Source organism: Bacillus rossius, chromosome 3 (genome assembly GCF_032445375.1).
Source record: "Bacillus rossius redtenbacheri isolate Brsri chromosome 3, Brsri_v3, whole genome shotgun sequence".
Taxonomy (NCBI): Eukaryota; Metazoa; Arthropoda; class Insecta; order Phasmatodea; family Bacillidae; genus Bacillus; species Bacillus rossius.
Window position 1 is genome coordinate 15,765,772 of NC_086332.1, and position 27,059 is coordinate 15,792,830.

At 40.8% G+C, this 27,059-nt stretch overlaps 1 protein-coding gene across 1 annotated transcript in view; it reads right to left on the reverse strand.

Moving 5' to 3' along the window:
• Nucleotides 1-23,890, reverse strand: part of LOC134530268 (kelch-like protein 26) — a 40,225-nt gene extending 16,335 nt beyond the window's left edge. The window contains exons 1-6 of the mRNA XM_063364968.1: nt 23,712-23,890; nt 11,217-11,398; nt 8,992-9,237; nt 7,176-7,518; nt 2,560-2,702; nt 610-783 (exon numbers count right to left, since the gene is read on the reverse strand). Of these exons, the coding sequence (XP_063221038.1) occupies nt 610-783; nt 2,560-2,702; nt 7,176-7,518; nt 8,992-9,237; nt 11,217-11,378 (1,068 nt within the window). The 5' untranslated portion in view covers nt 11,379-11,398; nt 23,712-23,890. The remainder of the gene's footprint in view (nt 1-609; nt 784-2,559; nt 2,703-7,175; nt 7,519-8,991; nt 9,238-11,216; nt 11,399-23,711) is intronic.
• Nucleotides 23,891-27,059: the final 3,169 nt, after the last annotated feature.

Genomic DNA, 27,059 nt, shown 5'->3' on the forward strand with positions numbered 1-27,059 from the left:
TTCCATTCCTACACCACAAGAAAAAGGTTAATTTTCAGAATCCTACCTACGAATGAAATAAATTAAAATTTGAATCATCAAAAGAAAACACATGGTTTTTTTTGCCATCGTGGAATAGTTGGCAAACTAAATATTGTAGCACTACGTATGTATATCTGAAAACACAGTATAATGGCAAGGAACGGAAGGATTTGTTAATTATTATTTTTCAAGACAAGGATTCCAACAGACCCATTACTGCGAACGTTATATACCTTGGATGTATTGAATACACAGCATTAACCACTGTCTGGCACACTTACAATCCTACTTGAACAATTTTGTAAACAAAAACGGACGTAAAGCGTAAAGTAAACCTTTTAACATGTTTAACTTCACTGATGCAATAACTGTAAGTATAGTTAAGATTTTTAAACTTATTTTTTTGCATTTATTGAATTTTAGAACACAAACGTTATAGGTAGGAAATGCATCATTCAGGAAACGTTAGATGCAGGAAAAAGAGATATCGTCCTTAATGGACAAAATGTAGACAAAAAATTATGACATAAGCAGGAAAACATTATAACAGGGTTCTAATGTATTATCTTTTCCACCTTCGAAGCTCACCTCGAGGGATTGGTTGAAACAGCCCCCGACCACGTACAGCTCGTTGTCGAGGACAGCGGTGCCGAAGTTGCACTGCTCGACGTGCGGGATGGTGGTGAGGTGGCGCCACTTGCCCGCACTGCGCAGGAAGTAGGTGATCTCGTTGGTGATGCCAGCAATGCCAAACCCGCCCACCTGCAGGAACGACACCGGCATTCAACATTTCAACACGTTCAGAATTACAGATGGTAAGATGCCTAAAATGCTATATTTATCTGATCTAAAACAAACTACCTGGCTTCAAAAAAAAACTAATGAGACATGAAGAAAACAGTGATGGGACCAAACAAAAATATTAGAGACCCTAAGTATGAAGATTACTTAGAGGTCCAAATTGTTGCATTATAAAACTCCTATTGGTGCACCAATCAACATAAGATATTAAATATTAAAATACCATTATGAAATACGTACAATATGCATATGTCCAAATGATTAAAAATATTAATTTACCACTATTAACACAGTATAATTTTTTTTCCCACAGCTATCAAATTATTATAATTATTATTATTACTACTACTTGTCGAAATATTTTTTGCTGATATTTTTATTTTTGTACAAATTAATTTTTTAAAACAAAAATAAAACACTTCAAAGAAACCATAAAAGTGAAAATGAACAAAAAAATTCTCAGTTAAATTTTCAAACAAAATTATTTCAGAAATTTAACAACGCACTCGAAAAGATTTGTTGAAGTGGGAGGAGGGGGGGGGGGGGGGGGGGGAATATTTAAATTCCTAAATAACTGTTAAAGTTGGTGATTAACTTCTCTCTGACACAAAACTTATTTTTAACGTTTTATCTATTCTTTACGAAAATTCACTTGTCACCATGGCAGCCATCTTCTGATCATAAAACCAAATGCATGTTAAAAATACAAACTGTTCGCACACACTAAAAAAAACTGACTAAAAACTAATTTACTGCACACTGAAAGTAAGTACCATAGTGGAAAAATTATATGTATGCTGTTCGCAAAAAATTCATGTGGTTGTTTGCAACTCACATTACAAACCGAAGGACTCAGTCCTCGGAACAGTGACGAAGTTACTCATTTTTGGGCTGTTACAGTTGAACAATTCAATTACTAATACAAAAGGTCTGAGATTGTTTAAGTTCAGCGTAACTCAGACCACAGTCACAAAATTGTGTCAACACTACATTAATATATTAATTGTGAGCCATCGCCCGACACATGACCTTTTGTTACCTTGCAGATACTTGACTACCTCCATGGCCGCTCTTTGTCCTCCAAGAGGAAAAAGGACGCTAATGTGTAATTTCTGACCTATCACAAAAATGATTTTAAAAATATTAGTCTATCCTGGCACCAACATTTCATATAAATCAGTAGTCTTTTCCAAACACAAGCAATCTCCGTCTCTAATGTTTAAGTAATTGGCAAACTATTATTTATCACTCAACTTTCAGACAAAGTACCACAGCAAAAAATAACAAAAACAATTACTTGAACACAAAAACTTAAATGAGTAAGAAAATTAAGTAAAAATAACTCTAAGCAACTTTTTCACAATGAAGTAAGCAAATAACACATACCTGAAATCATAAAACAATGTAAATTATGATTATTATAAAACAAGCTGCAAATGCACAAAATACATACTTCATAAACAAATAAATCATGTTATTTAAAGTATATCAAAAACCTAACCAAGTATGTATTGAACAACATAATAAATCATTATCGAAACTGTTTTGACAAGTTGAGAGGGCTGTATTTTGGGTCATTACATTACATATGTGATTGAATTTAGCTTACTTCATAATATTCACTACTCTGAAAATCATGCAAGGCATGTAAACATATTTGCGAAGTGAAAACAGTATAATCACCCAGCCCTGGTGGGGGACTACTGAACACAAGACAAGGCTTTACGGTGAAACCACCTTGACAATGGCAAGCTCCATGCCACGGGAGTTGACGAGCACAGTGCTGGCGGACGGGTTGGCCGAGATCTTGAGATGGGACAGCTGTCGGCTGGGCTCAGATATCAGCCTGTAGCACAGATCCCACTCCTTGTAGTCCAGGCCTGCAGAACATGCACCAACACGTGTGTGTCAGGGTGGGGTAGTAAAGGTAAACCCACAATAACGTACCATCAAATTTTTCTTCGTCAATTTTAACATACAAACATGTTTTACTTCGGAATTTGTAGTGGCTATTCAATGTTCATTTGGTTGAAACATGAACTGAGTAGTTTTTATATGATGGTAAGAACATCATACTGTATTCAGTTATTAATCTGCAGTCCACTCATCTCTTTTCTTTTAGGATAGTTATTGAGGGGAAGAGATACAAGCCAAAAGATACCATTTTTGATTCCAGTTTTTAGGTCAGAACAATTTTTCTTGGTTTTTATTACGTAAAATCTGCATTTTTTTGAAGCCTAGTGCATAAAATATTAGATTATTGAAATTTTAAAATAGTGTCATAATATTTTTATTTCTCTTGTAGTACCATTTTTTTTTTAAGAGTTCAATGTGAAACTTCAATAAATTTAATGAAATATTTGTGGCAACCACCCACTGTTAACGTAAAATATTCAGTTAAATTATGTGCTATGCCTTAACAAAAAGAAATTTACTTTTACATTTATATATATATATATATATATTTAAAAAGTTTGAACTTAATATGACATTTAGAATATTTTATCCTTCAATCTTCAAGTAACATACAACTGCCCCTCGCTGTAATGCCCTAATTCTTTCCAGGAAAACAGAGCACTAATCAAAGCAGTGCTAATCAACACAGCGCTAATCAAATAGGTTCTTTCCATTAAAGAGTATGTTTATCTAAATAATTTATTTTCCATTAAGTATGCTTGCTCACTGCTATCTCAAACAAGTCACTAATCCCGTTAAAATTAATTTACCATACCAATATAGGTATATCTAAATACCTTTTATGTACGTACATTTAAATAAATTTTGAATAACATTTGGACATTAAACAACCTAACATTAAACTTTAAAAATTCATGTACCAGATTGTTTATATAATAGGTCTTGGGCATAATATTCCTAGGTAGGTGCTAACAACATTTCCGAGTCACAAAATAATGTTATTAATATAGGAGATATATTTCAGTTTTAAGATTTTAAATGATATAAACATAACATTTTATATTATTAGAAATTTTATCTAACCTGTTCCCGTCACAGTTGATTACTAGATGTGTTTCTGCAATTATTTGCCACTAGCAAAAGGTAAATTAGGCCTGAAAGTTTTTGCCTTCTCTCTCCAGAGCTGCTGTTGACATGCGGAATGGTGCAACATAAATGTTGGCTGAACACACTGGTGTCGTCGGAAATAGTTACACAATGAAGGAAGTGAAAGGCTATTAAGGAAAGGGCAAAATATTGTTTGTTGATTCATCACACTATTAATATGTTGTATTGTATTTAATGCTACACAGGTTCCCTTGCCGTTGCCATTGTGCACAAAAGGAAATAAAAAAATTCATGTAAAGGAAAAAAAAAGCCCTACTTTAAATCATGCTGCAATTTATTGGTGTTATTACTTCAAAACTGCACAAATCAAAACAGCATTACTTTGAAGGGTGGGTGTATTCTAAAAAAATAGTATTAATTGATATATTTCTCAGTTAATGACAGTAAAAAAAAGGAATTTTTTTTTCTAAGTTTTCTTTGAAAATTCAAAATTGTAATTAACAGTAATTTTTCACTCATTGTAGCATGTAACTTCTCTCTGCGGGAATTATTAATTTTGTATGCTAGCCTATCCCGTGAAACCAAAAGAGGCTGTGCAACGGTAAATGGTCGGACTAGTATTCAGAAGGACCCGGGTTTCCCATGGTTCCGTTGTTGCTCTAGACAGATGAATGCTGGAATGGTACCTAACAATAAGCAATGCTATCCTGACTCGGGCAGTGTCTGCACCCGTGCAGTCAGAGGTGCGCAATAACTGCAAGTCCAATTGACTACCAAGTACAGCAGCAGAATGATTTTTACAGCATATTTGGATGGGTGAAAGGGTAACTGATGGGAAGCGAACACAATACCGATTGGCAAAGTATACTGCATAGTGTGGAATGAAGCGAGCAGGCAAGTATCTACCGCCCCTATTTCTCTCTTTTTATCGCACTTTCCCTCACAGTGGGACGAGAGGAGCCTCACCGCTAGCTATTCACCTGCATACCAAACCGGATGTGAATCCTACTGCAAGACCAGCTCGACCTTCTCTACAGGATACCTGGCTCTCACCCAAGAGGGCTCGGTGCGACGGGACACAGCAGCGGGACGAGGGGAGCCTCACCGCTAGCTATTCACCTGCATACCAAACCGGATGTGAATCCTACTGCAAGACCAGCTCGACCTTCTCTACAGGATACCTGGCTCTCACCCAAGAGGGCTCGGTGCGACGGGACACAGCAGCGGGACGAGGGGAGCCTCACCGCTAGCTATTCACCTGCATACCAAACCGGATGTGAATCCTACTGCAAGACCAGCTCGACCTTCTCTACAGGATACCTGGCTCTCACCCAAGAGGGCTCGGTGCGACGGGACACAGCAGCGGGACGAGGGGAGCCTCACCGCTAGCTATTCACCTGCATACCAAACCGGATGTGAATCCTACTGCAAGACCAGCTCGACCTCCTCTACAGGATACCTGGCTCTCACCCAAGAGGGCTCGGTGCGACGGGACACAGCAGCGGGACGAGGGGAGCCTCACCGCTAGCTATTCACCTGCATACCAAACCGGATGTGAATCCTACTGCAAGACCAGCTCGACCTTCTCTACAGGATACCTGGCTCTCACCCAAGAGGGCTCGGTGCGACGGGACACAGCAGCGGGACGAGGGGAGCCTCACCGCTAGCTATTCACCTGCATACCAAACCGGATGTGAATCCTACTGCAAGACCAGCTCGACCTTCTCTACAGGATACCTGGCTCTCACCCAAGAGGGCTCGGTGCGACGGGACACAGCAGCGGGACGAGGGGAGCCTCACCGCTAGCTATTCACCTGCATACCAAACCGGATGTGAATCCTACTGCAAGACCAGCTCGACCTCCTCTACAGGATACCTGGCTCTCACCCAAGAGGGCTCGGTGCGACGGGACACAGCAGCGGGACGAGGGGAGCCTCACCGCTAGCTATTCACCTGCATACCAAACCGGATGTGAATCCTACTGCAAGACCAGCTCGACCTCCTCTACAGGATACCTGGCTCTCACCCAAGAGGGCTCGGTGCGACGGGACACAGCAGCGGGACGAGGGGAGCCTCACCGCTAGCTATTCACCTGCATACCAAACCGGATGTGAATCCTACTGCAAGACCAGCTCGACCTTCTCTACAGGATACCTGGCTCTCACCCAAGAGGGCTCGGTGCGACGGGACACAGCAGCGGGACGAGGGGAGCCTCACCGCTAGCTATTCACCTGCATACCAAACCGGATGTGAATCCTACTGCAAGACCAGCTCGACCTTCTCTACAGGATACCTGGCTCTCACCCAAGAGGGCTCGGTGCGACGGGACACAGCAGCGGGACGAGGGGAGCCTCACCGCTAGCTATTCACCTGCATACCAAACCGGATGTGAATCCTACTGCAAGACCAGCTCGACCTTCTCTACAGGATACCTGGCTCTCACCCAAGAGGGCTCGGTGCGACGGGACACAGCAGCGGGACGAGGGGAGCCTCACCGCTAGCTATTCACCTGCATACCAAACCGGATGTGAATCCTACTGCAAGACCAGCTCGACCTTCTCTACAGGATACCTGGCTCTCACCCAAGAGGGCTCGGTGCGACGGGACACAGCAGCGGGACGAGGGGAGCCTCACCGCTAGCTATTCACCTGCATACCAAACCGGATGTGAATCCTACTGCAAGACCAGCTCGACCTCCTCTACAGGATACCTGGCTCTCACCCAAGAGGGCTCGGTGCGACGGGACACAGCAGCGGGACGAGGGGAGCCTCACCGCTAGCTATTCACCTGCATACCAAACCGGATGTGAATCCTACTGCAAGACCAGCTCGACCTCCTCTACAGGATACCTGGCTCTCACCCAAGAGGGCTCGGTGCGACGGGACACAGCAGCGGGACGAGGGGAGCCTCACCGCTAGCTATTCACCTGCATACCAAACCGGATGTGAATCCTACTGCAAGACCAGCTCGACCTTCTCTACAGGATACCTGGCTCTCACCCAAGAGGGCTCGGTGCGACGGGACACAGCAGCGGGACGAGGGGAGCCTCACCGCTAGCTATTCACCTGCATACCAAACCGGATGTGAATCCTACTGCAAGACCAGCTCGACCTCCTCTACAGGATACCTGGCTCTCACCCAAGAGGGCTCGGTGCGACGGGACACAGCAGCGGGACGAGGGGAGCCTCACCGCTAGCTATTCACCTGCATACCAAACCGGATGTGAATCCTACTGCAAGACCAGCTCGACCTCCTCTACAGGATACCTGGCTCTCACCCAAGAGGGCTCGGTGCGACGGGACACAGCAGCGGGACGAGGGGAGCCTCACCGGAGAGGGACTCGAGGGCCAGGTCGCGCTGTGGGGACGGGATCTCGGCGAAGTGCACGCGCGCCAGCAGGCGGGGCAAGGCGCCCAGGCGGCGCGGCGAGTCCCCCCAGCTCGCCCAGCGCAGGGCGCAGCGCAGCACCTCGCCCTCGTCGCAGTCCACGGGGAAGTCGCAGTCCAGCAGGTGCTCCAGCTGCTGCTGCGACAGGCGCTGGAAGTCGGGGCAGTGCGAGAACTCCCGCAGGCGGCCGCACATCAGCTGGTAGACGCGTCGCCGCAGCTGGCCCAGCGAGTACGTCTCCGCGATCGTGGCCAGGTCCACGCAGTTCTCCAGGTCCAGCTGCGCCTGCAGGAGTCACGGGGCCCGACTGCACTTTACACTGCAGAGGGAACACCAGTGTGGAACTGCCAGACCACAGGCCTACTGAAGGCTTCAAAAACATATGGGTAAAGTCAGGAAAGTTAAATAATACCACGATAAATTTCAAGGTTCAACATCACTAGATAAGATATTGTTCTGCATTGAAACTGCACACATTTGTAATAAGTAAAGTCAGGAAAGTTAAACAAAACAATTATAAATTTTAAGGTTCAACGTCAGTTGAAGTCACTAAACAAGATTTTGTTCTGCACTGAAATTGCATAAAATTAATTTTATAACTTAATTCCAAAATTAAAATAATAGACTTCTACCTTGAAACAAACAAAGAATCACAAAAAAAACTATTTAAAAATAGCAATAAAAAATTTCTGACAACTATTTTTTTTGTGATCAAGTGTTTTAATGAAACAAATATATATATATATTTCCGTGAGCTTCACATATCACTGCATAAGAAAATTGAAAGATATTTTGGAAAATAAATAGATCATGTTGGATACCTAAGTCTCTTTTATTATATATTTTAGGCATCTCATAAGAACCAAGCTGCGATTGAATTCCAAACTCTTAGTGGAACCAGAAGATGGCCAACTCCACAGAGATAATGGGCTCGAGCCACGCTACTGTAATGCTTCAGGATCGTTCAAGTCGAGCCTTGGGTTGGTGGTGTTCTTTGTTTCAGCCCGACCGCAAACGCAAACAAAGAAACATTTGCGATTCCTAGCATCGCTATAGTACCAGCTCCTTGACGCCGTTTTCCTTTTCCTCCTTTTTGTTATTTCGTTGCTCTTAGTAACACCTTACGATACCACTCACAAATAACAAAATGCTCAGGTTTTAAATTCCAAAGACCTTTTTTTTTATTCACAGCGGAACACAAACCCAAGCTTCATCATCACTCTCCACCACCATTGTTATATCTTTTTCCCAACAAAAAAAAAAAACACATCTGGCCCCACCAACCTTCTCAATCTAAATTCTATTGCACCACATCTTACTACGCCAAATTTCCCAACACAAATAAAAACACCTTCCAGGCAGAGGCGTGCCTGGGGTGGGGGGGGGGGGGGGGGAGCAAGACCGGACCCCCCCCCCCCAGGGCTAAAAATATTTTAATATTAAATTCATAAAATGAAAAAAAATAAATATTTAGTATGATATTAAAATTAATTCATTGACACAAGCATAAATGTTTAATTAAACAGTATTTTTAGATAGCCTAAATCAGCAATATTGAACACGTATTTTTCAAAATTTTCTCGGGGGAGGACCCCCGGACCCCCCGCCTATCTGGGGGGTATTCCGTACCCCCCAGACCCCCCGGAAAGGCCCTAGCCTTCTGCCTGACCCCCCTCCCCCCCAGCGCAAAAAATCCTGGGCACGCCACTGCTTCCAGGTACAAGCCCTTAGTCCGGGAGTGCAAACACTTCACGCTACCTGCAGGTAGGTGGAGCAGGCCTCCACCACCGCCACCACCTGGACGTGGCTCGCGGCCGACAGCACGTCCTGGATGTTGGCAAGGTTGAGCGCGAGCCGCGACGTGTACGCGTAGTCAAGCAGCAGCCGGATGCCGGCCGCCGTCACCCCGTTCAGGCAGATCTCGCTCTGCCGGGACTCCCGCATCGCGTCCGTGAACATGGCGCGGAAGTAGTCGCTGCAGCTGGCCAGCACGGCCCTGTGGGCCTGCCCACACACACGGTCAGCTCGTCAAGCCCCGTTCCTGACACCATCACTTCTGTACCAGATTCAACCAAGATCAACACACTTATCAGCAAATGACAGATCTCTGGTTAAGATTTGGTTCACAGTCACGGTTGCGATTTCATCTCACTGGATAGCACTAGTAGCGTGTTTGGAAAAAGACTCATTATGAGGGAGGAGGAGGGGGGGGGGGGGGGGGGGGGAGTGGAGCAATATTGACAATGAGGCACTGCCATGCGTTATCTGAAGGAACATGTACATTTGCGAGCCGAACCCCGGGCGAGCTGCTAGTTCTCATAATTGGAACTGGGTTTTTTTTATGGCCGAACAATCTGCTGCTGGCGATATCCACCTTCTATCAGTTTTTTAGAACATAACACAAATATTTTTTCAGTTAACATTTGGACAGCACCTTTTTTTTTTTTTTTTTTTTAAGGCTATTGATTTTGTTCCACTATTTTTAAAGAGAAACTTCTTTACTGTCAGTAGAGTTAAGGCGAAGCAGTAACTCCATCATAGCATAGCTAAAAATATAAAGCTCATTGGATAACAAATTTATGTATCCTATTTTAACTTAAAAAAATTACTTGCCTATAACACAGACAGATTATGTGCTCAATGGCATATTTTCACTATAGCACACTTGTATACTAGCTACTCACCTAGAGAAAAACTCTTTGTTATACCAAACATGTTCAAATTTATAATAGTCTCTATTTCTTCTTGTTTTATTAGTCTATGAAGTCTTAAAAAAACAGTATAGTTATACAAATTGAGAAAAAATTAACAAGATTGATTAAGTTAAAATTACATTGAAATAAAAAGCACAACAAACAAGAAAAATTCACAATATACAGTATATCAAAAATTAAAACCTAATTTATCATGAACTCTCTACTGAGTTATTTTTAGAAAGGATAAAACATGTTCTATTTTTATGATTTCATATTTTACAATTCATTTACATTAACCATAAAAATAAATTATTTTTTTAGTTTTACAATACAGTAGTCATGAAAACTTAGCACTCAAGTTTTCACTCCCTGGCAGGGCGAAGAAAAAAACCACGCGCAGACCCGTTGGTTGGTTAGGACGTGAATCGAGCCATTAATGCTCTAGTCTCACCCCAACAGTCAATCTTTTTTCAACATCTCTAAGATGTCCTCAAAAGTCAAACACCAAGATTTATTTTTGTGCAAATTTTGTTATTATATATGTACCACTTGCTATCAGTGAGCCTGGCTGTGGTTATCCCCGCAGCTGGGGGCGAGATGCTGCTGGCAGCGGTGTATCAGTCGCCAGGCAAGCCACTGCAAGACGCGGACTTGACAGAACTGACATCCCGCTACCACACCTTCGTGCTAGCGGGTGACTTAAACGCTAAACACACCAACTGGCACTCCCGGAGCATAAACACCGCGGGGAAGACGACTGGACGACTACGCTGCTACCAATGGCTACACAGTACTGGCCCCCCGAGACCCCCACGCACTACCCGTACCAGGGGGGACCCGGTGACGTACTAGACATTACGAACATCACGAGTCACACTTCCACCTTGACGTCACTCAGTGAACTGGACAGCCACCACAACCCGGTACTGTGCGAAATGACAACACAAACTCATTGCAAACATACGTAACGCATATTGCTAGATGGTGCAGGATTTAAAAAAAAAAATAGTTCTGAATTGAAGCAACTTTACAGCCGGTTAAAGTTGTGAGCACTATTCCGCATACTTTCAAATACTTGTGTAGGCTACATGTTTACATACTTTCTCATACTTCGTAATTCGCAACTCTGAGGTCGGATCCGGTGTTAGCATTTAAATTGTGACTATTTTATAGACTTTTCCAAAAGGGTCTTTGTATCGTATTCAAGCTATCATAAACCCACAAATTCGTTCTTAAATGTTGTCATGATCCACCCTCCTGTAAGATGCGAGAACACAAGGCGGTCACCTGGAAGGCCTCTCCCTCAGCGAGCAGGGTCACGTCCAGGAGCCAGCCCCGGGTGCGCAGCGTGTTGAGGCCGCACAGCAGGGTGCCCATGTGCGACGGCGACTCGAACTGGACCGTGTTGAGCGGCCGGTCCTGCAGCCCCCACTCCCGCACCCTCGTCATGGCTGGCACCCTCCTGCCCGCTGCAACCGAGCGAGCGAGCCACGGTCCAACGCAGGGTCTCGGGGGAAAAAACAGCTTTTTTTTACTACAATAATTATTTCGGTTCTCAGCATGTTCAAATGAAAGCCATTCAATATCCCGCTTTCTGACCGAAAAGTTATAACTTCCAAAGAACTGAAGTCCAGCAAATATGAACATCTGACTGGGACTTAACCACAGAAAGGGTATTTCACCCCAGGAAAAGTATTCTTCGTAGAATGGGTGTTTTCCACAGAATAGGAATTTTTTTTTAATAATAATTTTATTTATTTCCTACTTTTTTATACTCTGTCTACATACAATTCACTAATTAATTTAATTTTAAAGAAGTATTTAACTGGGAATAATTTACTACTTATTCAGATAATAATACATAATATCATCTTCATTAGTATATAAATTTTTGTACCTGTAAATCACAAGAAACCTTAATGAGCTAACTTTTGTTATTAGAGCGGAATCAGACGTTTCATTCAAAAAAATTAAGATACTCCATTTAAAAATGTATTACTTAAAATAACTTTTGTTTTTTATACAAAAAAACACTTGGCTTCACATGATATAGCATTTCGCACCAATGTCTTGTTTTGCTATAATCGGAGCTTTTTTTTTTTTTTTTTTTGCTTGTTAGTCATTTTAGAACAGTTTTTGTTATCAGGACTGCCATCTCTGATTTTAATTGTGTGTATCTTGTTCTTCGTCGTAACCACATCTAGGAAGACTCATTTCGAATACTGATTACCTATGAGCAACGTTCGGAGCAGGTATGTTCATATTGTGTGTGGTCAAAAATACCCCGAGTCTGGCCCATACACTTACGAGTCAAGCTTGGTGAACACGGCTCGCGAGCAACTCATAACATATGGGCCGCTTAAAACACAACACATCAGGGATAGCGAAAAAGGAATAAACCATGGCCTATGTTAAGCATCCACCCCAGCCTGGAAAGATGGGCGGACCGGTATTCAAACCAGGGTACTCTGGGATACGAGTCCAGTGTGTCACCTACTACACGTCGGCATGTTGACCACAATGATGCGTCACAGTGCACCTCCATCGCCAGTTTACACACAATGTTCACTCTGAGGCCCGTTCTACAATGGCACTTGAACGGACATGGATCACATAAACGGAGATGGATCTCCCGAGACATTTCACTTATGATTCCACAATGCACAGACACGTAAAAAAAATAGGAAACAATGAAATTGCATTTCAAGGTTACGAAATATTAATCTTACTTTTTTAAAAAAAGTGTTTGCGTAGAGTCCATCCGCTACAGAAATGAAACTTCTTGCTTATCAAATATAGAGAGAGTTAAATTATTAGTATTTTTTTAATCGAACAAGAGATAATTGAGAACAGTAAGGTTGCGGGCATGATTATATATCATGCTACGCTACGTACTTATCCCCCCCCCCTCCTCTTGTCACCTTCCAATTTGACCGTTAGTGCATGCGTTGGAGTGGTGTAACCGCTGACACACTCACCTCTACCGGTTCCCCTAATACGATAGGAATTTTCGTAACGCTCGAAAATTGTAGCCCCCCTCAACAAAGAAGTTTCACTTCAAAAAAACATTATGATTAAGAATTATTGGAAGGACAGAATTTAGACAAATAATAAAAATAAACCTCAACGTAATACTATAACACTAGATATTCTTATACATGAAACAAATTTTTAACGTATTTATAACATAAACAAACATGGCTACCATCGCAGCCAAATACTTGGTTTCTACTGGTCACGCGGAGGAACGTAAACTAAGAGCTCATCATTGCCGAGCTAATCCGCACGGATCCGTCTCCGCCTGAGTGCTCTTGTAGAAAGGGAAGCCTAAGATGTACATCAAGTTCTGTCCCTGCCCGAACACGCCCGAATATTCACCTTCGGCCAACCTCGGGTTTATTTATATATATATATATATATATATATATATATATATATATATATATATTTGTATTTCTCTGTTTATTTTAATGTAGCTATACTAACCTAACTAACCGTCCATAGTGTTTTAAAGTGTTTTAATGTAGCTAACCTAACCGACCACTTTTAATATTTGAAATCATTTTTCCTGCGCAAAAATAAAACAAATCCCGAGGGTTGGCCGAAGGTGAATATTGGGGCGTGTTCGGGCAGGGACAGAACTTGATGTACATTCTTAGGCTTCTCTTGTAGAAACCCTGTTCCGTGGGATCCGTCACTGTAGAACGGGCCTGTGGGGTAAGAGGTCGCTGAACGTCGGGGCGTGAGACCTCGGGACGCGTCGAGGCCGCGTTCCGGCGACAGGGTCCCGCTCTCTTCAAATGCCAACGAGGGTCCCTCCGTGGTCGAGAGTCGCTGGTTCCGTCCATACCTCCTTCCCGGCGCGACTTCTCTCAACGAGCACCGAGTCGTCGATACAGTTCGCAGGCTTTCGCGAGTCAACTGGATTGTCTTATGGGTTTCCTTGCCGGGTCCAGTCGCAATGATAGTCTCGTTCGATTATGAAGTCGTCGTTCATCAGCCAACTGCCCCTCCCCCCCCCCCCCCCCCGGGTGTCCACAGTTAGTACTTTCGTGCTAGATCTAGTACTTTTATAAGTTTTTTAGTGGTCTAGTACATTTACGTTCAGATCTATAACTTTATTCTTCAATATAGTAATATTACAGTAACTCCAATATGTTGTATTATTAAGCGTGATTATTTTTAAAAACTATGGAATGTATGTGTGTGCGGTGTCATATTTAAGTTCGAGCATTGCAATGTCATAATAACTTCCTAAATTGTTAAAACCATAACCAATTATAATTTAGTAAGTACTTTTTTTTTTTTTTTTTTTTCAAATCTAGTACTTTTTTCTCGCCTAAGTTGGTACGAAATACTTTTTTCTTGTGGACACCCTGCCCCCTCCCCCTCCCCACCCCTCCGATGGCGGCATAAACCTCACAAGCCGAGTGGTTGCGCTGGTGGCCCAAAGCCCAGTGTTATCTTGGAGTTGCCGCAGATCAATGTGGCGTGCAACTAACTCTTCTTTGCCTTGTTTCAAAACTATCAAAGAATGTGGAGTCGACGTTCTCGTTGACATCACTCTCATTAGAGACGACGAGGGGGTGATGAAATGAGAACTGAAAATTCACGAATGAATGGGTGTATGGAAATGGGAGCACCTCGAAAAAACCAAAAGGCTCTCGGCCACGTCTGCGTTTCCCACGCACAAAAAAAAAACAGCGTCCTGGCGCATCCGGTATTCGAACCTACATTCCTTCGTTGAAAGGCCATAGGTCTGACCACACTACCACCCTCACACTTTTTTTTGTTCTTAAGTGAGTAGCGACGTTTAATACACTGCTTTATCACATTTCCGTAGATAAATGCATTTTTTTAAATATATTAGTGTAAAAATGTATTTTCTGGTAAAGTTGATAGGCTTCAACATAACTTTTGCGAGGTGCAAGATACCTTGAAAGTTATCTTCACGACTAGCATGAAGCTCATCTTCGTTTCGTGCGCAAGATATATTGCGAAAACATTCAGTGGTTTATTGGGAGTGAAATTTCGCCTCATTTGGACGTGATAGTCTGGCTGGATTTCAAGTACTTAGCGTCATGGTGAACCAATTACCTTCTATCTTTATGAAAATAAACAACAAATTCGTTCTCAAGGTTCCCTTTTAACACAAATCAACTTGTACCTCTTTTGACATATTTGTTTACTAGTTACATCACATCGTTATTCCGATGAAAATACTTAACCAACGAATTTGATCGCTGAAAACACAGATTTCCTATTGATTGAGATAACGCGTGCTAAAAGAGACGAGTAAAACATTTATGGAACCAACATTGTGCGACTTTACTTACAATAGGACTGTCAGAAACATGTTCCATGGCGGACGCAGTTGTCCCGTTGGTAATGTTATCAAATCTCGTATTCCTTTGTATGTCAGTGTTTCAATACGATGTATCGTAATTAGTAGGTTAAAAAGTAAGTAAAAAAATCTGGTAAACAAACTTTTCTAGAACACTTTAATAAAATTTTCTTACAAACTGTTAATATATTGTAATCCATATTTTTACAAGGATCATTTTTATATATAATAAATAAAAACTAGACAAAATGAAATAGGTCTACTATTTGCAGGAAAGTGTCATTTTTTATGTTAAGGCCGGATTTATAAGTTACGCAAAGAACGGAACGCCGCACTAACGCAATCAATACAAGAAAAACTGCAATCTTTTGTAAAGCACGGAAGTTGCAAGATATCACCAAAACTATAAACATGAAATTTTAAAACAGTCAACTAATTTCTTCCCCTGGGCTTCTTTTGTTAGCTCACGTTTATCATGAAAACTACAAAATTTTCTATATTTTAATATCACTGCGCGAAAGTTTAACAAGTGGAAACGTTATATTGCTTGTAACACACACACACACACACATTTCTGCGTCCTTAAATGTTTTCTAAACACTCCACTTCACATATGGAAGTCGGAAACACAAGCCGAATCGCACGAAGTTGGAAGTTGGGCGATGTTTATGTAGCGTTTTGTAGTTTATAAACGAATATTTGAAAACGTCGTTTTGAATTGTTTGCGTTATTGCGTTCCTAGCATAGTTTATAAATCCTGACAAATATCTCAACATTTTCAAAGATAATTTCCATATGATTTATACTTAATGAACGACTGTAAACTGAAGTGAGTAAAAAAAAATAACCTTTGCAAAAGGCTGGTGGAAATTACAGTTTTGTAACGTCAAGCACAGTTCCTGTTTATTTAGTGACTTTGTCGTAACTTTCGTGACAAACACTTCATTTTCTTTACTTTTTCATGACTTTCGTTACCTGTAGTCACCCTTCTAGTGAATTTTAATCTCGAAAATTAATACTTTAACGAAACCGCGTATCTGTTGGACATTTGCAAAAAAAAAACTCACGCGCCGTTGTTTACATCAGCCGATTTTGACATTTGGCTGGTCGTAAGCCGAATACAAGAATCGTTCTATATCACACCATAGTCTATGGATATAATCTCTTATCTCTGTTGGTGACACCGATCCTGAAAGAGAATTAAACCTCACTCACAAGGAACAATGAGGTGGAGGCAGTTCGACGGCCATGTGACTAGCCGGCAGCACACAAGAAAACCTTCTTCGCCGTTTCCAGAGGACGCGCGGGAGCGGGGAAAGCGTGTTCATGAGTTTACGCAACCGCCGTGATGACGTAACGGAGAAGAGATCCCTTCCGCGGAAACCTCGCGTGCTCACAGAGGCGGCTCCAGGGCAGAGCAAGCAGGGCAAACGCCCAGGAACCCTCTTTGAGGAAAGCCACCGGATCCCCCTTTTCCTCTAGGGGGGGCTCCAAAATATTAGAGGTTAATTGCCTACGGACCCGCAAAGTCTAGGGCCGCCACCGCCCCTACACAAAAAGAAATTACGCTTTCTTGGATGGGGGAAGCTATCCCCACCCACACGCACACACACATCATGCCGTGCATGCAACACAGTAACGGCCGACTTCAGTTTGGAAAGGAGTCTGGGGAACAGGATTCTGGAGCACTCCTCCAGAAAATGTGAAAAATAATTTCCTTAAACCAACTTTTTTTTTAGGCCAACCTGGAACTTAATGAGGACGATAGTTTTCTTAACATATCCTAATATATATATATATATATATATATATATATATAGTGTGTGTATGTATATATATACACACATACATATATATACATACACACACACACGTTAAGATTTTATACTGTAAAATCGAAAGGTAATAACCAGCTCTTTAAAATACATGCTAATAACAATTAAGTCTTTCTTTTCCCACAAGTATCCGTATTTTCACAGAAAACTAGATAAGGAAAATAAAAACACTACGGGCAAGGGCGGGGCCTCGCTAGGTGCGGGGCACAGGGGCCGCTGCATGGCCTTGATGGAACGGTCGATTGGCGCCGACGCACCTGGACACAGAATTTGTGGTATACTATGAGTGGGAATAACATCGACAAACTTCTTGGGGGTTTCGCAAGTGAACGAGACACTATCCAACGCAGCGAGTGATCCAAACGATCACAAACTGCTCCCCTCCCTCGATGCATGTGCAAGCTTGTTGCTTCCTCACTAGCTTAGCGAGTGTTGATTACCACAGAGGCCAGAGATCGACATTACATTCAGAAATAATGCAACTTCGAGATTTCCTTATTCCGAAAGGATGATACATCGAGCCTTCAGTACACATTTACCACTAGTGCATCAGCCACAGTGATTTTTAATAACCCTTCACTATCGATAGGTATTAATTTTATCTCTGTAAATGGTACTGGCACCATGGCCTCCTCTAAAATAGGTTCTCTAAAATAGGTACAGATGGCCACTTTCCCTCGTTCGTGGCCCCTTCCGATTTGCGCAGGTGTGACAAATGACATTTTTCGACAACTAAACCAATTTTGGATCTTGGATTGTTGTGGAGTTCCTTCAATTACTCTTGTATTATTTCCTCTGAGCTGTAATCATGTGTTCCCATCAGAGCTCTTCCGAACTCTGCTTAGGACTCCAATTTTCAGAACAAATATATTACCACCGTGTCCAATACACTTCCACCTTGGCATTAGACTGCTTAGCCTCTGTACACTCCGGCACTGGTTCCAATGACCTGAATGCTCACCATTCTTGCATTCATCAGTTCACCATTTTTTTTTCCTCGTGATCACTGATGACAGTACCTAAGGATCCATCCACATAGACTTCTGTTCACAGGATCACCATTATCACAGACAACCAGGCATGTGCAGCATTTTTTTGAAGTTGTACTCATATGTATTGCATCCAATGCATATTTTGACTTTTGGGAGTTTATGAATTTCAGCAGCCAGAACAGCATTCAATTGTTTGCATGAATGTATGCCACCTTCATTACAATTGCCAAAAATTCTCTGCGTGCCACAAAGTAGTTCCTCTTAGGGCACATTCCATTTTCCACTGACAATGCCGAGGCTACTGGGCAGTAACAAACCATTTGGGAATGCCACTGTCAGTAGTGAGAAATAATGGCATATGCTGTATCTGATAAAATTATACTTACACAGTGAGGCATTTCAATAGTTGATTTTATTTTAATCCAATAAATATTTAATAGGTTTTTTTTTCAATACACTACAAAAATTTCAAACACAAAAGTTGTTAGACAGCTATATTTTTACAGCAGACTAAAACTTGCCTCTTATTCCCGTCATTGTCTGCAGGAAGTATAGCTTCCACCCAAACGTCAAAGCATCATTCCTGAGTAACAACCATCAGTCTCGTGGACCAGAGGGTACCCCCTTCTCTCTCTCACCCCCCCCCCCCCCCCCCCCGAGATCAAAAAGCCCATCTCTGAGAAGGGCCCGCTTACGCTTGCAAAAAAATGTCAGATGGGAATGATAAACGTTATCCCACGGGGCCCCCCCTGGGAATCCGACAGGTTTCCTCCCCAATGTTTACTATTTGGCTAAGATGGCTAGGTCACTTCAACAGAGGGCTACATTTGATCCTAAATTCATTGTTAATTGTAGAGCTCTTTTGAGAGAAAAAAAGGGGATGTGTAGTATGGCTTCCGTAACGACATTTCATTCACAATATGAGAATAAATGTTAGTTGAATTGCAAGAAAAGGTAAAAAATAAATCCACCATTTAAGGAGAACAATTATTAATTATATAATTACACTTTAAAATTATACATTTACAATTTTTACAATAAAATAGCCCATTTATTACCAAATTAAATTTTCAAGTACATACTCTAACTTTTTTACCATTGTTTACTAATAATAACTAAAGAATTTTTTAACAAAGAGTTCTGCTTACAGATCAATTTTAACTGTTTCTCCATTTCTTAAATTTTGTTTCCTTTCCTTGTCTTGCTGTCATATGCTGCGGTTCTTGTAACACCCTTATTTAAATTAAAGTATTGTTTAGATAGGTCTGGTAAACATTACTGAAAATTCTTAGCAGTATAACATAACAATACCCAACATCTCATGACTAGCACATTTTAAATGGAATAGATTTTAAAGGGCAATAAATCATAAAAATAGTGGTGTGATCACAAATTTACATAATTTAGATTACTGGAGTGTGAATGGAGAGAATGTGGTACCCTCCAAAGCTTACAACAATTTATATCTTTTGTGTACCCTTTTTTTATTGTTTAGAAAAGATAGTGAGGGCTGCTTGTACACTATGCCCCCACACTCACTGCACTTGCACTCTAAGAAGAGAGAGTATAATTTGATAAATGCTGAAAGCTACTACTTTTTAGAAATAAGTGGGGTAAATAAACTAAATAAATTTCATAGACACTAGATAATATTTCTAAAAGCAGCAGTGAAATAATAATAGTTGAACTTTACCTGAAAACAAATCTGTATTAGATTGGGTTGTATCATTTTTCTATAGTATTTGCCATATTATAGATTCTGTATGGATAATATGTGAATGATACTCCATTTTAAAATGAACAAAAGTAGATTATGTACGAGATACACCAGCCAATAATCAGTATGGAACTTTAAAACTGTCTATATATATATTTTATGAAAACGCCTAGATGTACGTACAATGTATTTTATGTTTGTGTTGTGTCCTTGTACGAGCAAGCTGTGTCGTGATTGGTCGGTTAGAACATACAGCTCCATCCTTCCTGTGTGGCTGAAGGTAATGCCTTCATCTCACCAGTTCACTGCTTCATGTAGACTCAACAGGTCACGTTTGGCAGTGGCTCACACCACGAAATAATACATACTAAGTAACAAACTATACTGCTGTGGTCTGGGCTGTGCCGTTTGTTAACATTTTATTTTGGATATGTTTAATTAGAATTTTGGTAACCACATTCATCTGCACATAGCCCACGATGGAGCTTCAGAAATATTTCAGCTGTCATCCCAGGGACACATGCGTTCTTGGCTTGTACCGTTGACGTTAGCAACCACAAGTCTTTGACATTATCACAATTATTATCTTTGAAAGATTTGTGCAATGGGAGTGCATGACTTGATGTAAGTTTTTGGACATACACCATTGCTAAGAACTTTTTCTGTTGAAGAAAAACTAAAAAATAAAAAATAAATAAAACCCAAAAAAGGACAAAAAAACACAAAATTAAGCTAAAAATTGCTGTTGTCAACAAGAATATAAACACCACAAAATATTCCGTAACAGGAATATGGTCAACAAAACAAAGAAAAACCAAGAAAAATGTACTAAGAGAACAAAAAAAAACATAAATGATGATGTTGAAGAAAAACTAAAAAATAACAAATAAATAAATAAAACCCAAAAAAGGACAAAATACACAAAATTAAGCAAAAAATTGCTGTTGTCAACAAGGATATAAACACCACAAAATATTCCCACAAATGTGGGGTTTTTTTTTCGTTTTCTTAGTACATTTTTCTTTGTTTTTCTTTGTTTTGTTGACCATATTCCTGTTACGGAATATTTTGTGGTGTTTATATCCTTGTTGACAACAGCAATATTTTGCTTAATTTTGTGTTTTTTTGTCCTTTTTTGGGTTTTATTTTTTTATTTTTTTAGTTTTTCTTCAACAGAAAAAGTTCTTAGCAATGGCGTATGTCCAAAAACTTACATTAAGTCATTATCACAATCACTAAACATTCACTTTTCGAGCATGAAAATTTATTTTCTGTTGCTCTGGAAACCATTGAACATTTTGAACATTATGTAATGGCAGACAATGTTTTGTTTTTATGCAAAAAATAAAAATAAATTAATTTATGTGAAAGTTTTACTAAATCTATTTCTTCAAAGTATAGACTGCCCAACTAAATTTGTATTTAACATCTAAAATTTAAAACATCTACACACATTTTTTGGCAAATATTTTCAGAATTAATTTTTTTATCAGTGAAGTTGTATTCTTACACGGATATGTGTAGTCTTTCCGAGGTTGAACGACTACCACGTATGTTGGTAGAAGAATTGAAAGGGTCAAATATAAAACTTTTCAGAATGGCACATGATTTTCAGACTGTTGTTAAAAGGTATTTTCCTAGTTTATCAGCCTTTGGGGAAAAAAAAACTTTTGAAATTTCTTTAAATTTAGTTCTATTGATATTTGTTAGTGTTTTTGTTTTGGCACTACTTGTGTCACGTGTGGATTTTATAAATATTGAAAATAAGTTTGTACGTAATCAACAGGTGTTTCCATTTTTCCAACTAAGCTATAAAGACAGGTTAATTTCCCATTTACTGTTTCAACATTTGCCTGCACAGTAACGGAGGTGCCGCCATGTGTGAATTCCTACTGTGCTTGGAAACTGCTTGCCAAAATAATGACAGGGCTCTTAAAATCAGAACCTGTGCTGTAACAAAGATATTTACAGCAACTTTAAAATAAATATTTTTTTTTATTCAACAGGATTCTGAGAAACTCGCAAGTGAGGAGGACTTTAAGTCGAGGTAAATAGTGTGGTAAAAGCTATTAAAAATTTTACAATGTAAGAAACTAGAGTAATTTTGAAGAAGAGCCACTTTTCTGAAATAAAAAATTATAAAATGCTTTCTTTTTACCTCCTGACATGTTTTACAATTATTCTTTGGTATTTCAAAAAGTGCAGCTTATCCCTAAAAAAAAAATTAATAAAATTATGAAAGTGGGGTTTTTCAACATTAAGTACCTTCCTCTAATTACCTTAAAAATAGTGTTTGTAAATTTCAACTGGATACATGAAATATCAGAGTAGTGTTTATTTACGAACAGAATTTAAGACTTTGCTGAGGGCCGAAAAGTATTTTGGATTTTGGATTTAGTTTTTAAACTGTATTTTTAGAAGAGCAATTTCTAGGCATAAAACTACCTGTACAGATTTTTTTAAGCACCTTGCATTACACCTTTATCTTCATTTCTCTGCCATATGATGTTACGGTCACCGCTAAATTTCACAGTTGTCCTATGAATGACGAGAAGACTGCGCGCCAGTTCAGACCCTCGCGCTTAGAGGCGATACCGCACTAGAAATACCAGCGAGCATCGTGCTTATCATCCCACCTCACTAACACACACAAACACCCTGACTAGACCAGACCCCTTAATAGGTGCAACTGTGTATTACAGCAGAATATAAATAGTGCCATGTAAACTATGTGAGAGTATCTGTTTGACTATTATTTGTGTTAAGTGTGGTATTTTTTTTAAAATTAAAATAAATATATTTTCATCATAATTGAACTGGTGTTTTGTTGAGTGCAACTATAAAGACCGGTTAAATCAGGTATCATGAGCAGTAATATGGCCACCCATAATGACATAAATTTATGTTGTGCTATAATAGCCTAGCCCTAATTGTTGTCATCGCTCTACTATTTTCTTGATACTAGATGCAAATGATCCTGTAGTTCTCCAGAGATCCTTAGGAATGGAGCATGGACCAAACTGTAGGTATTCAAAAACACAGGGACTTTTATGTCAGTATGTTACGGCTGAGGCCAAGACTGTCTTCCACAATAATTTAATTACCATTTCAAGTTAATATTAAACAACAGTGAAACACTAAGACACAATTAGGGTGAAACACAGTATTGGCACCAGACTTACCGTACTGACATTAAACATTCCTGTCGCTTAGAAAACAGCCACAGCTACGTTGTATTCCTAAGGATACTTGGAGAACCAAAGGGTCATGTTATAGCTAGTATCATATAAACAGCAGGGCAGTGACAACAGGATCTGGTATATCTCTCATTGAAAACAGTCTTGGCTATGCCTAGTTAATCAATAACACAATAGTGGTGGACACATCACTGCACAGGCTATCTATTAAAACCTATAAACGATAGTTTCTCGAAATCCAATAAAGATTTTGAAACACCAATTTTTGGGTGCATGAGTGTAGTGTTAAAAAACACCACTTTCTTAGAATTATTTTATTTACGAAAAAGCCGCAAATCTAGAAATTTACCGATAATATTTTAGGATATGAATTTCTTTTTAAGATCACTATATAAATCACCACCATGACAACAAATAAATAAACACAAAGCAAATACATAATATTCTAATTTTCCCATTTTCGAGAGCGCCAATAGATGTGTACCCTGTGAAAAACTGGTGTATTATTATTTCCTAACAGAAAACAAAATTAAAGTAATAAAATACACTGTAATACAACTTTTATCGAATATTAAAATGTGTAATAGTTTAGAATAAAACAACATAAAATTGTTAATGGTGCCAACAGATTAAAGGTCAACATACATCAATAAGAATAAAACGTATGGTGGTCAAGATTTAAGACAAAACGAATTACCTTATCTTCTTTAACACCCGAAGAAAATAATATAATTACATATCCCCGAACACAAGAATATTTATAAACAACATCACAACTCATAAATCGAATCAAAACACAAATAAAAATAGACGACAACCTAGCTCCACATCAATGCAACCTGATGTAACCTACTCTATGAAAAAAAAAATTCCACACTGCGCCATAGATAAAGATCACGTAAGATACAACAAAATTCATGGAGTTAGAAAATGTAACGAAATGAAATTCTATAAAGTACGTTACGATAGCCACATTGTCCCACCAGAAACTTTGCTTGATGCTTGCATATCATACTTTTGTGCGTTGCTTTTGAATGCCCACATTGAACAGATAATAAGACTCATGGAATGACTTTTCATAAGTAAGAAAAATTGTAGAAATTTGTATAAAGTAAAATATGAACAAATACTTGATACAATATTATTTAAATAAAGAACAGTTTTACCAATCTGAGCACATGGGGGAGACAAATTGCATTGTTTTCAAAACTAATCTGTTGTCACCTGAACTATCTCCTGTATGGTTTGTTAGGTCCGACTAGCTCTGAACGGGTTCCTGGCCATGTGGCGGGAGACAGTGGCGACGAAATGAAGAGTTTATGAGTTAACTTTGTTCTGATTTAATTACACCTTCCCCTTAGTACATGGCGCTGTCACAATCCTAGCCCTTTCCGTCTGCGAGTGCATGGGCACAGCTCTAACACAATAGTGGTCGTTTTCTGGTTGATTCCGAACGCACAGATGTTTGCAATCCGGCCTACACAACACGAGTCACACTGTACATTTCCTGACCAATCGGTGATCCGGTACACGACGATAGTATTCCTGGTGCGGGACGCCCGGTTTACATGAGCACGAACTAAAAGGTGTTTACAGACTAGCCTACACAACACGTATCACATAGTACAATTACTGACCAATCAGTGGTCGACACGGATTACACATAAAGATACACTAAGACACTGAATATTTACAGTTTCGCTCCCTCGCACCGATCGCGCGGACGCGGTGAACTCTTTCACTACTCCGTTACACGGCAGTCTTCATATCACCGAAATTCGGGGCAGATTTCAACGACAATGTGAACGAGTTAGAATGGACCGAAAGTTAATGACGGATCCTCAATGATTAAGGGATGATGGCCTCGTGTTGCGCGGCGCGTCCAACCCCGAGAGCCTCGTCGCGAGAACTGCTCTCTCCCCGCCAAAACTTCGCGCGCGAACCGTGCGGAGCGCAGCAGACGGTCTGGGCTCGAACTGCGGCCTTGTCGCGCGGTGAACAAGAATTAAACAAAATGACTTATCAAACATTACAGGAAGGATGGTTTATAAAATGTATTTTAAATATAATATAATTAATAGTTTCACGTAACTAATTGGTCCCAGGAGGGGAAAATACACTGATTCCATAACTCTCACAGAATAGCCGCGCGGGCGGCTATTGCACTTCCGGCTCGCGGCCGATCGTCGCGTTGCACCTTGCACTGACACTGCACTTTGTTCGCACTACACTACACGCCTCTGCCACGGGTAGGAGAAGGCGTTGGCACAACATAACGGACTGCGGAAATTAGGGCGACACTTGGGTCGACGTCAAATCCTTCAAAAAATTTGTTATAATTCCTTTATATAGTCGTTACCCGTATGCTAGGCAAATTAAAATATTATAAACAATTTTTTAGCAAACGAGTAGGTTCGCAGAACATAAACAAATTTGAATAATAATGAGCTGAATAACATCAGTTATGATGCCGCCGTCGGTGCTCCCTCTGAGAGCACAGGCCGTTATGTGTCCTCAACACCTGAGCCAGTGCCAGTGCCAGTGCTACGAACACGCCCGCGCATGTGTCTTAGTGCAGCGCCTCGAACGGTGTGACATCAGTCACGGCCAGCTAAATGCTCAAAGCGCCCGGCCGGGTGTGCAATGCGCATCAGGTATCCAGGGCACATGTAAATCAATTATCAAACAGAAACTAAAACTTTTAATAAGTATTATAATTGTTTTTAATTAATTAATGACTTTATAAATTATTTCCGTTCACAAAACTGGTCGGCATCGCCTTCCCGCGCTCCGTCTTTTTCCCGCGGGTTTACCTCCCCTCCCTGGCCGGGCGGCCAGGGAGAGGATCCAGTCGCCATCCAGCACTCGTCCAGGCCGGCAGCCCCGCGCACGGGGAGCATCCAACTTTCGCGCCAGTTTCCACTTTTAGCATCAATAGGTAATTATCTCCGAATCTTCTTTCTACAGCTCCCAGGACGTCCCAAACCGGCCGTACGAAATGTTTTGCGGTCCTTAGTTAAAGTGTGCGATCCGACTACGGGTCTTTTAACAAACTACGTAATTATTGTGTTTCAAGGTAGCCCGCCGTGGTGCCTGCGCTTCACGCCATAAGATCTCCCCACAGAGAGAGTTAGTACTTTGCCCACGCAGGGCGGCATTGCGCTAAATGTGTAGACCAATTTACGAACGCATCAATCCCTGGGACGTGCAACGGTAGTAGACGAGAGGCCACGCTGTGCCCCGTCGCGTCCGTCCCCAGCTTAAACGTGGCACACGCCACTGCGAGTACCAGCCTCGTGTCACGTAACTAAAAGGAGTAAAGGAGCCGAATTCACCCCGAGCCGGGGTACGCTCATAAGGACTTTAGTGTTCATTGCCGTGTTAATATTAGTGTTTGCCATCATCATTACGTCTAAGTTTAGTTAGTGTTCTTTGTAAACTCTCTCGCAGTCATCAGCATATTCACGTATTAAGTGCTTTACGGACTATCACGTGCCAGGCATCAGTCTTGCCGCATAACGATTCGCCGTCACCATAACTCAGGTTAGCCTGCAAGCCTCGAAGGAGTAGTCTTCGGAATTCCGTGAGACATTAATCAGTGCCGCCATTCGGGGGCCGTGTGGGCGGAGTGGAGGTTGACGACGATACGGCCAGTCGCGTGAAAGTGCCTTGTGCGACTAGAAGTTCTGTAACGTGTGTTTCCGTAATAAAATAATCAAGTTCACGTGTGTATTTTACTAATACGGCGTCCTGGGAGGCCATAACAGCCCTGGGGGCCCTTTGTCGACGCGTCTCTGCCTGCAGCCACGAGACAAAGAACCCCGCCCTTGAGACTAAATTTCCTTTCTAACATTTTAATTAGCATAATTTCAGGACAGGCAGCGGGGACGGCGTCAGTTATAAAATAGTATTTATTAATTAAAAATTAAGGAGTATTTTATTTCAGTTTAGAGAGTAGATGTGTTCAATTAAGTTAAATCAAAATAAGAATTAATGCATTTAAAATGCTAATCACACCATCCATGCCAGTTTACAATAGGTACAT